General features: G+C 32.4%; 1 protein-coding gene across 1 annotated transcript in view; it reads left to right on the top strand.

The window, feature by feature from the left end:
• LOC110995615 (A disintegrin and metalloproteinase with thrombospondin motifs 3) overlaps positions 1 to 14880 on the top strand; it is a 47529-nt gene that overhangs the window by 16311 nt on the left and 16338 nt on the right. The window contains exons 6-7 of the mRNA XM_022262867.2: positions 107 to 226; positions 7863 to 7995. Of these exons, the coding sequence (XP_022118559.2) occupies positions 107 to 226; positions 7863 to 7995 (253 nt within the window). The remainder of the gene's footprint in view (positions 1 to 106; positions 227 to 7862; positions 7996 to 14880) is intronic.

Genomic DNA, 14880 nt, shown 5'->3' with positions numbered 1-14880 from the left:
ATAGAATAAAAACATTTATATGCCTGCATTTTAATGATGCATATTGAAAACCAAATTAAATCTAAAAATTTTTGCTATAAGTACTAAAATCCGTTATACGTTTTAGACGCTGGTGGTGTCTTCAACAACGGAGTCATGATGATGGAGTGGTGCTGGGTGGAGCTAAAGAACTTTCCAATTATGTCTTCACAATGGATGAGCAGTGTCGGACTGAATTTGGAGAAGGGTATGTGAAATTCCATGACTAAAATAAAATCAAACTTTTAACATTAGCTCGACGAATACGATTAACGGCGAAGGATAACATCGTGAGCAAAAAGTCGATGGCATGTGTCAGGCACAGGAGGCTGATCAGCTAGTTGCCTATTAATCGTGACACAGATACATAAATCTGAGGGCCGGACCTAAAGAGGTTGTAGCGCGACTAATTTTTAATCAAAAATAAATTCGTTCAGCCGAACTGTCTTAGCTTTCATAATATTCACCAGTGAATCTTAAGTCTATAATTATTCCAATTAGTGACATTTTTTGTTTCTTTTGTTTGGTATTCAAAACAAAATTTCATTAGTACTATAAACACGTTAATGATACTCAAAAATGCAAATGCAAGTTTTGCCGCGATAAAATCTATATGACAGCTTAACGAGTTTTATCGTTAATAATAATAACAAATCTTGAATATAGATTAGATTTGTTACATATATTGGTAATTTCTTTAGTATCATTTGAGCAGTCTTGGCCTAGTGGCTTCAGCGTGCGATCTTAGGTAGCAGCTTTGATCCCCGGCTGTGCACCAATGGAGTTCTTTCTATGTGCACATTTAACATTTGCTCGAACTGTGAAGAAAAACATTGTGAGGAAACCGACATGTCTTAGACCCAAAAAGTCGACGACGTGTGTCAGGCACTGTAGGCGAATCACCTACTTGCCTATTAGAATTAAAAATTATGATCATGGAACAGATTCAGAAATCTAAGGCCAAGACCTAAGTTTGTAGCGCCACTTATTTATTTATTTTAGTATCTTTTATCGGAAACCCTTCATGGGGAAAGCCATTCATAGTTTTATTTCTTTATTCGTTTCCTGCTAACTGTAAGGCCCTATCTTCTACTTCTTCTCCTTATTCCTTTTCATATAGTTATCTATAATCTTAGTTTTATCTAAGTCTCACTCAAATATGAATCTAAAGTGGATGCCAAAATTTACCGGAACTCGTCCTTCTTAGTATTCAAAATTAAAATGACTACGAATGACTAATATTCCAGTAAACGAAGAAAACGTGTTCAAATCATAATATTTACGTATTTCATGTTTATTTTAAATGTTCCGTTTATATTTTGGAGGACTGCGTTAGTATTGCGACGCAATTTCAGTACTTTCATATATTTCGTGGACGTAATAAAAATAATTAAATTAATTAATAACATATAGAGTTATATATACTAGATATAGCCAAGATTGTTCACTAACTACTACTTAGCGTTAAATTTTACCATTTTATAAAAAAAAATATTTCCTACTCTAAATTTTAGGTACATACTTCCTAAATTATATACAAGATATGGAATACATTATTTATAAAAGATTAAATACGTAATACCCAAATCAGCTGTGCTGTCGAAAATGAGGGTGCCGAATTAACCTGATGCTGCCTCTTTGCTATATTTTATAAGAGCGTTTTCATTTTTATTAATCATAACGTTTTTATGTAATACATGATTACAATTATATCTGGTTATTGCGTATACAAGATGACATTACAAATATCCCATCGATTTAACTATAATATTACGTTTCTGTGTTTGGTTAAATGACCAAAACAAGTAGGTCATCGGCCGTTTTTGAGGATTTGCTATATATTTGCGATAGTATTGCTTTTTAGCTAAGTACTACTAAGCGACAAGTATTATCCTATGATAAGAAAACATATAAATGAGAATAGACAAAGTTAGAATCAGATTAGCTTCAAAGTTGTCGCCTATAAAGTGCTCGTGTTAGGCCACTTGACACGTGGAAGCCTCCTTTATAACTTTATGATAGTTTTGAAAGGTCATTAATTAACGGCTTTCTGGCATAATTCGAATTTCTACATTTAAAAACGCATACGTTGCTACTATAATAAGAAAAAGAGTGTGTGTAACTACTTATGTACACGCGTTAGTTGTATACTTCTTTTACGTATGGAAAAAAAACTAAAATACTGTAGTAATTAACGATAAATGATATTATAATTTAAATAATTAGAAAATACTATCACCGTCGTATATAAAATTGATTTAAAAAATAAATTTAAATAATATTTGTATATTCACACTGTTTAATTGTACTGTTACGAAACACGTGTTCTACATATAAAATTACTAGAATATACAAATTGAACATAGTTATCGATTTTTATGCCACCTAGACCTAACTTAAGGATTGCATATGGCTTTTGCTATTAGTGAAGGTTCCGGGCTCCTGGAAGAAGACACTTAAAGCTTTCAAAAAGCACATATTAGCCAAGAGGAACCGAAACAACGAAGCGATATATAAGTATTTTAAAGTCGTTTATTTAAATCGCAAATTTCTAATGTATGAAAATCTTACTAAAACCATTTCATACATTAGAAATTTGCGTCGATGTAAAAAATAGTTACAGTGAAAGAATATATGTTACATATACCAGTCGCAAATTGATGTTAAATTATTTTCACATTCGGGAAGCAACGATAAATTGGTCGCACGTATTGGGAATATTTAGGAAAATGGCTTGTCATGCACGTTCAAAAATGTTATGACAGTTCCTAGTATATATTCTATAACATTTTAGCTGAATTTTCATGTACTTAACTTTTTTCTTTTTTTGTGACGCTTTATTGCCAGTCCTTTTCGTGCTACGCCCTTGATTTGAGAACTAGGTTTATGTCTAATTATTTTTACTGCCCCTTATGTGTGTTAAGTGTACATTAAGTTACATGAAAAAAAATACCTAAAGCCTAATATTTTGTTTTGTGCCCAAGGTGTAAATAATATCTTCTTAAATTATCTAGAAACATATTTATTTCCAATCGGATACACTGATGTAATTTAAACCAACGAGATATGTCAATATAATTCGGATTGCGCCTTCAACGTATCGCTTTCTGACAGGAAAAAACATTCTATTTCTTCAACTATTAAATAACTTTTTTATTTGTGTATAAACTTAAAAGAAAAATTATTAAATACTTTATATTTATTTATGGCATGAAACGTGGAAAGTCAGCGACATTTACCACCGGCTTGGGAGCACTGCGGAGAATCACCGATTTGCCAGCAGATCAAGCGACGCAACTGAATATGGTTAGGCCATACTATTATGTCCCCAAGCAGATACTTGATTGGAACATGCAAGGAATGGGAAAGTGTGGCCCAAAGTGGTCCCAAAGAAACTTGGTACATTGATGAGGCAGAGAGAGCAGGAAAGACTTAGAGCGAGATGAAATACGAGGCTCAATCGAACGCAATGGAGACTAACTGTGGACACCCTTTGCCCTTTCCCCTTAAGGAAATTAAGTCGATGTCAATGTTTTCATTAAGTGTTTATTTATTTTATTTTAAATACGTCAATCAATCGTTTCATCAAATATGTTAAGCACTGATGAAGTTATGAAGTGTGAAGGTAAAAATAACTTCCAAATTTAAAATTAACTCGCACAAATTATTTATGTAGTTTAATTGTATTTATACCAACGTACAGAAATCCTCAAAGACAACTCAGATCATTCCCTGAAACCTGTGAATTGTCCAGAAGACTTCTGTGCTTCTGGATGGAGCTAGGCTGGCATAGCTAGCCACGACTTTACGCACAATGGACCCTTATTAGAGTTCAAGTGCGGAAAGTGAATCTACCAATTAAAAAAACAGTTTTGTCTTATAATGCAAAATAGCGTAGGTTTACCCAAGCGAAAATTGAAAACAGCAAAATATTTATTTAAATAAAGTGTTTTAAAAGCACCTCACAAGAGCGCTCTTTCACTTAAGTGTGCAATCTCGCTTTTCTTAAGAGGCAGATAGTCAGCATTTTCACAAAATAAATGCTACAATTACTTTGTGGAAACTAAAAATTTCCGACACTTAGGTGAAAAATCAAAGTACTTTCTTGCTTGCGTATTTTATCGTTAAGAAGTGTTAATGTTCATCTCTAAGGAATCGTATGTAAGATGAATGTGGTGCGAAGAGGTAATGTGCCGTAAGAATTAGAGTCGATATATATACATTATTCGATCGGTATTTAGTAGAATGCAATAGTTTATTACACGCTTGTAATAAATAAATAAATCAGTTGCTACAAGCTCTTTAGATCTTGGTCTTAGATTTCTGAATCTGTTTCATTTGTTAATCTAATATGCAAGTAATTATCCAGCACAAGGCACATGCCGACTTTTTGGGTCCTTCGCAGTGGAAAAAAGTCCATTAGTGCAAAGCTGGGGATAGAACTTACGACCTCAGTGGTGAAAGTCACACGCTGAAGCCACTAGGCCAACACTGCTTGATATAATAACACGCGTGTAACCAAATAAATAATAAAATTAAAAAATTAAAAAGTTATCCTCTTACGTTCAGTCATTGAAGATGCTTATTAAATATACACAAATATATAAAAATAAGCAATAATAATAGGAAACTGCGATTTATTCATGACATTCTTAAAACAATGAATAAAAATTACAGAGTAAACATACAATTAATAACAAACCAATATAAGTTCACACGTAATGGAATAGCATAGTGAACAAAGATCAAAAGAGCTGAATTGAAATCGTAAATCATTCGTTTATCAGTATTTATGGGCTGTGAGCACTCCCCGGTCGCATCTGCTTTATATTCTACATACCTACTAGATTTTAATCTATGGCCTGAATTGACAATTGACAGGTTTTATCTTACTTTTAAGTTGCAGCATTGATTAGTTTTCTACTTTCCTATTGTAGATCGATTTTGTCTGCGGGAATTAGGTCATTACTGTCTCTTATTCGGCTTATTAATAGCTTGAAAACTCTTGAAAAAAAGATCCAAGAAAAGCAATTAATTAAAAAGCGTTTATAGTACGCACACATACGATACAACATAAATTATTAATAAATTTGTTATTCTCGAAACGTTTAACAAACTACATTTACAGGAACTCATTTCGACATCAGCTACACAATAGTATCTATTAAATGGCCATATGGGTGATATGGTCCATTGCCCCACGCCTATTAGGGATACACCCAATTGTTTAGCATGACTCAAATAAACGGAACATGGCCGTAATTATAGAGAACAACTCACATTGTCTATGAATAAAATTGGTATAACAATAATTGTTATAACACGTGAAGTGATTTTTAAATGTGTGTACAACATTTTTTTACTCCTAAATGTTTACTCAATTCATGAAAAGTTTTCACGATGCCGCGTTAGGAAAATATTATGCCAGCTATTTGTTTGACTTGATGTGAAGGTACAACACATACTTCTGAGCCCGTTTATTCTTTAAACCAATAATTTAAAAACATGAAGAACGACACTCCAATAACGTTCTTCAAAACGTTTATTTCAATCTAATTCCTAATTAAATTCCAAAATGTGCTAATAAAAATTATTCATGTAAAAATTCAAATGACAAGCCAAAACTCGCGGCTTTTTCCACAGACTAAGAAACAATATTACAAAGTATATAAAACGTCAGTTTTAACACATTAGTTAATTAACAATATTTATTTCTTTACAAACATACAAAATCAGGTTAAAGCAATTCAAATACAATCTTAATATATATATTTATATAAATAACTGAATCAATGTTAAATTCTTGTTGAGCCATCACGAGCCATCTGGTTAATGCGTCGGTTTCATTAATACCAATTATAAAAGTGACTTGCAAAGGCTTTGTTAATACGAAATTAGCTTTAATAAAACTGCATGTTCTACGATCTATTAAAATATACTTAGTATATACAAGGTATTTAATAACGAAACTATTGATCAACGAGGTTAAAATCTCTAGATACACTAAACTGGGCAAAATCAAGAAAGTCTGTTTTTGTGTGGAGAATTTTTCTCTTTTATTCAGAGATCTTCGTGGTATCATAGCCTAAAGATATTCCAAGAGATAAAAATATCCTATAAGGCTATTAAAAATTCCGAGAAATATGCCTAATAAGAACCATATTAATATTCCTATATATCGAAGCACTACATATGATATTTTGAAACTAATAATTAATCCACAATCTCAGATGCAAAACAATCGGAGATTGGATCGATCGTTCGCTTGATTTCCTATCTGCATCCCAATAACCCTACGAAGACAATCCATTTTTGGCGACGGAGAGCAATCTCTTCGCACTTTTTCGTTCCATTTTTAAAATCAAATTCTATAGTCGTAGTTATAAATAGAAGAATGTCGTTTATGACGAGGTTAGAATCTGGAAGAAGCCGCCCTTGCACTAGTCGTGAGAAAAGGTCCATTCCTAGCTGATCTGTCAAGGCCCTTCATGCCAACAGCTAGATTCCATTACCAAACAAATACGGTCCTCAGTCGATTGAGAAGATTACTAATACTAAGTACTTGAAGGTTTACTAAGACTATAAAGTCGAAATCAAATGGCTGATGCACAAAATTGATGACGACAGCTATAGATATTATTTTAAATAATACACATGAGGGATTATCCTTTATTATTATCATTATATTATATATGGAGTGATCATAAGAGTTATTTCTCTCTTAAAAAACTATAGCTACTAAATTTGCTTCCTAGAGTGGTTTCAGTTATCTCACTATATAATTGTATTGGAAGACTGTTCAGTGTTTAACATAAAATGTCAGTTAAATATTTCCAGATTAATATGGCCATTATTAACATGAATATTTATGACTGTCGACGAGTAAAATGTTTTTGAATGCGCTTTTAACCTAAATTTAAGTTTTGACACTGATATTTTATTAGCATTTGTGCGCTAATTGTGGCAGTGACCCACAAAATATGGTTACGATAAATTGCTGAGAACATTACATACTTAATTTTATTTTGTGACATTAATGTATAACGTTGTATTTATATTTATAGTATATTGCATTCATGTTCCTTAACATATACATATAAAAGCCAGCAGAATAATTCAGACAACTTAACATACAATTATGCACGTCCGTAAAAAGTTAATGCTTCCAAATTTACATTTACTACCAAGGGTGATGATGAAGATCGAAAAGAACAGGCAATAAAATCTCCGTCACTTTTGTATTTGGTTTATGTTTACAAATTGTTTGTGCTGCAACCATTACATCATGCTCCTCTCCACATGTCAAAGCAGTTAACAATTGTAATTAAATAAAAATAATAAATAAGAAATCCGAAAACTTCACCATAGGCGCGGGCAAGTAAGAGCATTCTTTTATATTGTAGGAACAATCCAATGGATTTGAAACATCACAAATTGTAAAAAAATAATTGATATATTGTTTGCGTTTAAAATATTTTAGAAGCAGGTTGTTTGCTCCAACCTCTTAAATGTAAATGTGTGTACACTTTCAATACTCCAGGCATCCCATTTGTCCGTCCGTCAGTTTTGGCCAAATTTTTTTTTTCATGAAGTTTTTTTCCTGTCGTGTTCACAATCAGCCTAACAGTCCTTGTCACACTAAATAGTATTTAAATATTTTTTTTTGTATGTACCAATCTATCGGTGTGCCAAGCGTTTGCAAGCTTTTCTATATAAATTAATTAATTCATAGAAACTTAACTGATATTGAATGAAGTTGCTAACCTTACCAATTTTAATTGTATTCAATTAACAGTTGAACAGTACTAATTGTTTTGTTTTTAAATGGTGCTCAAATATTTCAGGTTTTCAATATGCAAATCTGTGAAGATAAAATCACCTTGTGCGAGGCTTTGGTGTGCCCATAAGACGATGCCTCACGTTTGTCGATCTAAACGCGCGCCACCTCTCGAAGGAACGCCTTGTGGAGTCAATCAGGTAAGGATTATTGATGACATATCTTAAAGGGAAAGTGTTCAGAGGAGTTGTTCGGATTAATACCTGCTGCTGTATAATACGAAAATCCACCCGTATCACCTCGACGTCCGCCGTTCCACAACTGCGCGTTTTTCAAGGCAGTTTTTGCCGCAAACCACCTTTTGTGGAATCAGCTGCCCACTGAAGTATTTCCGAACCAATTCGACTTAGGGTCCTTCAGGAAAAGAGCGTACCAATTCTTAAAAGGCTGGCAACGCACTCTCGAGCCCTCTGGCATTGAGAGTGTCCATGGGCGGCGGTATCACTTAACATCAAGTGAGCCTCCTGCCCGTTTGCCCCTGTTCTATAAAAAGAAAGGTTTATAACGCCAATGTATTACATAATTTTCGTAATTATTTGTAGTATAACGCGATTAATTTTGCGAGACTATGTCGTCAACGTCGATTTAAAAAAATCTCTTTCGTATCCATTCAATAAGGTTTTATTAAGTAGTTACTAGACGTGGAAACAAGAAAAGAATTGTCTAGAAACGTGTCTGCTCCATGTCTTTTAAAACAGACATGGAGCAGACAGGTTTCTGCTTTGGATTTATTCACTATTTAACATTTGATTATATAAAAATATTTTAATCATCAGCCATCTGTGTACCAAAACAATTACGATGAAAATGAATTCCAGAACTCTTTTAAGCTCTGAAGATATCAGTATTCGAATCGACCACTAACCTATAAAAACTGTCTGCTTATCAAGAGCATTTATTTTCTTTTAAAAACGCCGCATTTACAAAAAACATACTTTTCTCAGTTCATTTAAAAGCTTTAATAGCATCGTATACACATACGATTTGATCTTAACATTAAGGGTAATTTTCATTCCACTCAAATTCCTTATCTAAGTTATAGTAGTTGCTTATTAAATAGTAATTATGGCAGAGCGACGAACGAAATACCTTCTGTGTATTTTAAATGATTTAAATGAAGTGAGTATATTTACGCTTGCCGATTACGAATACATTTCTGTGTTACCTCATTATATGTGTGTTTAGCGTTCATAGTGAAAATAATAGGAATAGAACACAACATTATTAATCGCAATAACCTTTTTATTATAAATACTTTTTAACATATATAGTTTTATTTTCCATATATTGAGACATCTGGTAGGATTAAAGAAGGACATACCTACTACTAACTAAACTGAATACTAGAAAACTTTCAAATGGAAAGTAAGGATTATGGATATAAAATAGGTTTTATTAAGATCATATTTTTATTGTAGTTATTGTCAAATTTGTATATATATTAAGTAACTATCTTAATATATATAAATTACACGTCACGTTGTTTGTCCGCTATAGACTCCTTAACTACTAAACCGATTTCAATCCAATTTGGACACTGATCGAACTTAAAATATTAACTTTTTATTTTAATAAAAATGTTTTTATTTTCATAAAAATTGAACTTTATAACATACAAAAACTGCTCATTTATTACTTTTTCGAAACAAAGTTCGCCGGATCAGCTAGTAATAAATAGGTATTGAAGAATAGCGAGTGATGTAACCATGGCAACGGGCTTTTAGAAAAATCTTCCATAAAGAGAATTGCATATGCATAACATTGAACATTCCATCAGCGTACACTCTGTGTACGTGTGTGTGCATAAATTCGATAATACATTGTGGGATGGAATACCACAGCCTTAGTTTTGTATTAATAAACTTTATAGTTCTGACGAGCTTTTAAGAAATGTCGCCAATATGTTTTTGGCATAAGCATGTAGGCGTACAATTTAATTTTGTGTTGACACATAATATTAATAAATCAGTTACAAATTTGTATAGAAAAATTCAAAGTAAAATATCTCATGATATTGTTTAAATGTCCCGCAAAGAGGCCTTTATATAAATAATGTCAATAACAGAAATATCTAGAACACCAATCAATCAAATCCTCTTTTTATAACGACTACAAAATTCTAATAATGCAAATTTTTTGAGGGTACAACGATGTGCCGGTAATGTTGGTTTAAATAAATGTGTCTATATAATAGATGTCAAATTTGTGAAAGATGACGACACAATTTTTGGGCAATCTGTCCGCCGTCGCAAATATATTATACATAAATTGCATCATCAGTAAATGACGAAAGAAAACTTTAATTCATAAATTATGGTAGAATCTTCCACTCTGAATCTGACAACGTGGGGATTCGTTTCTTATGTTCTGTTGATACATACTTTTATATATTCAAGTATCTGTTAAATAAAACACATCGATTGAAGCCGGGTGTCAACTAGCCTACATAATTAACGATTAATTACTTAGTAAGTCATGTGGAACATGGTGTAATGGCTGCAGCTCCATACCAACTCTGTGTAAAACAAAAAACATGGGGATTAAAAACAGTAGCGGAGAGTTTATTGCCAGTTCTTCTCTTCCGTTCGCCTTTGATTTCGCCCAGTTCTCCACTGGCAGTAAATATAAAATAAGAAGCATTTTATATGTATTTTTTTGACGTTTATAAGTGTTCATTGTGTTGCCTATATGAATAAATGTTTTTGATTGATTGATTGATATAATCGTTTAAAATATCACCTTGTAGTGGGGTTGCGACGTCAACTAAAAGCAAATTTGGCTTATATAACGATTTCGATAAAAGAAAAAAATACATACGCTACAGGAAAATAACTCCTTTATTGTTCGCACGGACATGTGCCACTGAAAATCCAGTTTAATTTCCGTCCAATATACATTAAAACTGTTCAAATAAATACTCGATTTATCTTAATGACAGTTTTCGTGGAACGCCAAAGTCCGTAAGCACGATTCATCAATCGAAAGCAATCTCGATTGACGATAATTTAATGATTAATTCATTATTTTTTTAAACGTTATTACAATGAATTCGTCGAATTCTTTAAACTCATGAACGAACTTTCATTGAAAAGGTTTATTGTATTATATTATTATATCTTTAATTATTAAGCCTCGTTTCTTACTTAAAACATTCATCTATATTTATAAAAGAAACAATACTGTATACTTAAAAATCAATGTTAGTTAGAATACAAATACATTCAATATATATTTACTGTTTGAATTCATTTAAATAGAATACCTAGATATATTTGTATCATAATTAAATACGATAATAATTTTTAAAACAGTTAAAAGAGACTTCATACGACAGCTATGAAATATATTTCTCACGGCATCTATAAATATATGAAAACCAAATGAAAGTTTGTGAAATATGAAAAATTATGAGAATAAATTTTTACGATCACGCACACACCGTCACAACAACCCGACACCCTGAAGTTAGCTATAGTCAACATCTTAGTTTTGAAATTATACTTCTTTTGGCGCGTTAGGGTAAAATTATGAAAGTAAATTTTACGATGCGCGCGCACACCGTCACAAACAACCTATAGTCAACATTTTGCATGCTTTGTTATAAAATCTTCAATGTTTTAAAAACCTCTTTTCTACTGTTAGTATCGTTGTTTCTGCAAACGAAGAATAAGGCGAAAGATAAAAAAAAATATTTTAAGAATAAGAACACCCACGTTTTTTGTAAAAAAAAATTGAAAAAATACATTAAATATTTCTAGGAATAGTATTTTTTTTCTTTAATTATTATCTATTAAATCGGTCACAAGAGAGAGACAAACTCACAGCAATTCATTTATATATATTTGTATTTTAATTTAATTATATGTATAAACATAAGCCAGTGTTATAAGTGGTTAAAATATGATTCTAGGTTTTGTGTCCATTACACATTTGCGAAATCGCAGGACGCTAAAATCCCCGAACCTTCATCCGTTATACAAACGTCAAAAAGTTTCTTTAAGACGTGTTTGTTTGTAATAGTACTCTATTCTTTGTGACCTAGCCATATCCTGGCCAAACGCCAAAGGTCAATTAGACAAAGAGATGACACAGCTTTTCTAATTCTCACAGTGTAAATGCGTCATAATAAACAAAATTAGGATGAATTTTTATCTTATAAATTTAAGATAAATTACACAATATGATGATTAATTGCGTTTAATTTATAAAATTAGATGGTATGCTAAAAATTGCTTTTCTTTTTTTATGAATTGATGAATTTTGTCATGCATGTATTGCGTTAAATTATCAGACATTTGGTTCCGCAGTTTCTCCTTTATAAGTTCTTTATCCGTAACTAACAGCACAGTAAAAGGACAATGAAATGAGGACATCAGTTTGGTACAGACTCAAACATATACAAAAATAGGCTTCGGAGACTATGTATGCTTCTTTTGGTGCTGGTGATTATTTTTTCTAATTAAAAATGAAAAATAAATCTGTGGCACTAACACTTTTTTAACCCAGCCCAAAGGTTTTTTTCTCTCTGGTGTTTTTTGCTCAGGTTTGTGAATTTGTTTTATGATCATTTGTCTTAGAGGCTGGTAGATGATAAGCCTCCTGTGGGTGACACATGCCGTCGACATTTAGGTCTAAAGCAAGCCGGTTTCCATATGTTTAAATCCATCGGTGCACAGCCGGGAATCGAACCTACGACCTCAGGGTCAAGAGTCTCACGCTCAAGCCACAAGGCCAAAACTGATTAATATTTTTTTTAATTTTAACCCACATAAAATGAATGATACAGATGATTAATTTCTTAATGTAATGAGAAAAATGTACGAGATTAACCTTAACAGTAGCACTGGTTACAAAAGATTTTTCTTGGCGCTAAATTAAATAAAGGCATCATTTATTTAACCACAGGAGTTTTATCAGTAGCACCATAGCCTAAATATTATAAAAATTAATGCTGTTTTCAAACTATAACCCAACCACTTTTTGCGCGTACTCTATCAATAGTGATACCAGCAATGCCGATTCCAATAAGGGATTTATTCCGCTGCCGAAGAAAGAATTGGTTACGGAGTAAGGGTTTAAAGAGTCTACACAAGGCTTTGGGAGCATCCTAGATCGCATGTGGAGGCAAATATTATATAAAATAGTGTGCCTTTCTTCCTAATAAGGAGCAGTACAAAGAGTACTCAGGACTAATTCTAGTACAAGATTGTGTATCGACGGCCACCGAACCGTTTTTTGTGGTACATATTTTTTTGGTTTCACAGCGTGGTTTCATTTTAGTAAATGATTTTTCGGTATATAAGTCCTGGGTTCATAACTTATTAATTTATTTTTCTTTGTTTGTAGGAATTATAGTTTTTTAATAAGTTATTTGACAGATCTAATAAATTTAATATACAGTGAATATAGTGTACATTGAACAGGAAAAATAGTTTTTGCCCGCCTTTAATATATCAATATTAGCGTATATTTTAGTAATTAAGGTGTCTTACGACGAGATAGATATACGAGCAAGATAGCGTTTTTACTGGATTAATATAGTATAGTTATAGATTATAGCTGTTAAATGTTGATATGTACGATACAGATAATAATATAAGAATTGACTTTGACCTATAATGTAAAATGTAAATTAGGCTAAAGCGCGTCACTGTGTGTGGCAGAATATGCGATTTACGATTGTACCACCTTCACATTTTGTGCCATATTCTTGCAATAAATAAATTATAATTATTATTAAAAATAAAATTTTCCTATTAGACTGCTTTAAATATACTGTGTAAGAATCAGGAATGCTGTAATATCCGCCCTTCCTCTCGGCTGAACAATAATAATGATGCTTATAAAGAAATTCCTTTAACGGTTTGGGAAACTTTAGTTAAACTTTATACATTTTGATGGTGGAACTGTACCCGATATTTTGTAATTACCTTTTAGAATTAATTGTTATTAAATTTATTTCTGTGACCAATTTATAAACAAGACTAGTGCACACAGGCCTTGCTGTGGTTTCCAGAATGACCTTTGATCACTTGTCTAGTTCTCTTTCTCTTCCCATCTTGTGACTGCCATTCGGTAGTAATTCTTGTAGCTTGTTATTGTCATGTGTTGCCACCATTTCCAATTGAGCTGTTCGTATATTTGCAACTTCCGTGTACCCTGATTTTGTTTTTATGTGGTCTTTTAGAGTGACATTTATCACTCTCCTGTCCTCTTAGGCTGTAGCTGAGAATATTATCAAGAAATACTTACATAGTAGTGTGGAGTGTTCACCCGGAAAGTCAAGATTTGAAAGTGTATACGTGTTATTGTTTCGATACTGCTCGAGGACTATATAGGTACCTAGTTAAAGTTGCCAGGTTTGAATTCCTTTTTCGAATTAATTACTTCATTGTCAGTTAATTTATGTTGCTTAAAGAATACACACACATGTAGCCATATAATTAGTACATACATGACTTAATCCTCTTAAGTCCCGCAGCTGGCCAGATGGGTTTAATACACTAAGATATATTTGTTGTCTGCCCAGCAATTTCACTAAGGTTTACGGAAAACAACCAAATAAATTTTGTATAAAAAAACATTACACTAATATAGAGTTTTCTTAACATACATTTAAATAATAATAACTAAAAATGTATTTATAGAACATACACAAATTTAAAAAGTTTGGTCCCCGTGGCAGTGTAACTTTAACGCCATGTCCTCGCTATATTATACGATACTTATTCGTTGAGTAAAAGTACCAGCTCTGGGGTCACAGGTACTTCCAGGTGCTGACTTCAATCATTAATCAGCGCGTGTGCACTTGCACTCCATGGAGTCTCTACTCCAAAGTCAACAAAAACTTGAACGAAAAAATGATAGAAACTAACGGTCGTATTTATTTACGGACTAGCTACACGTATCGCCTGATTTCAGACAGTACTAGTCTGCGTCAGTGGGAAACACAAATTTTCAATATAGGGTATATTTGAGACCGTGTTGAAAGGTAGTTCCCTATTATGATATGTATTAATTTATTT

The sequence above is a fragment of the Pieris rapae genome, chromosome 2, assembly GCF_905147795.1.
Source record: "Pieris rapae chromosome 2, ilPieRapa1.1, whole genome shotgun sequence".
NCBI classification, from domain to species: domain Eukaryota; kingdom Metazoa; phylum Arthropoda; class Insecta; order Lepidoptera; family Pieridae; genus Pieris; species Pieris rapae.
The sequence above is the reverse complement of the archived record's forward strand: the minus strand, read 5'-3'. Positions and strand labels throughout refer to the sequence as shown.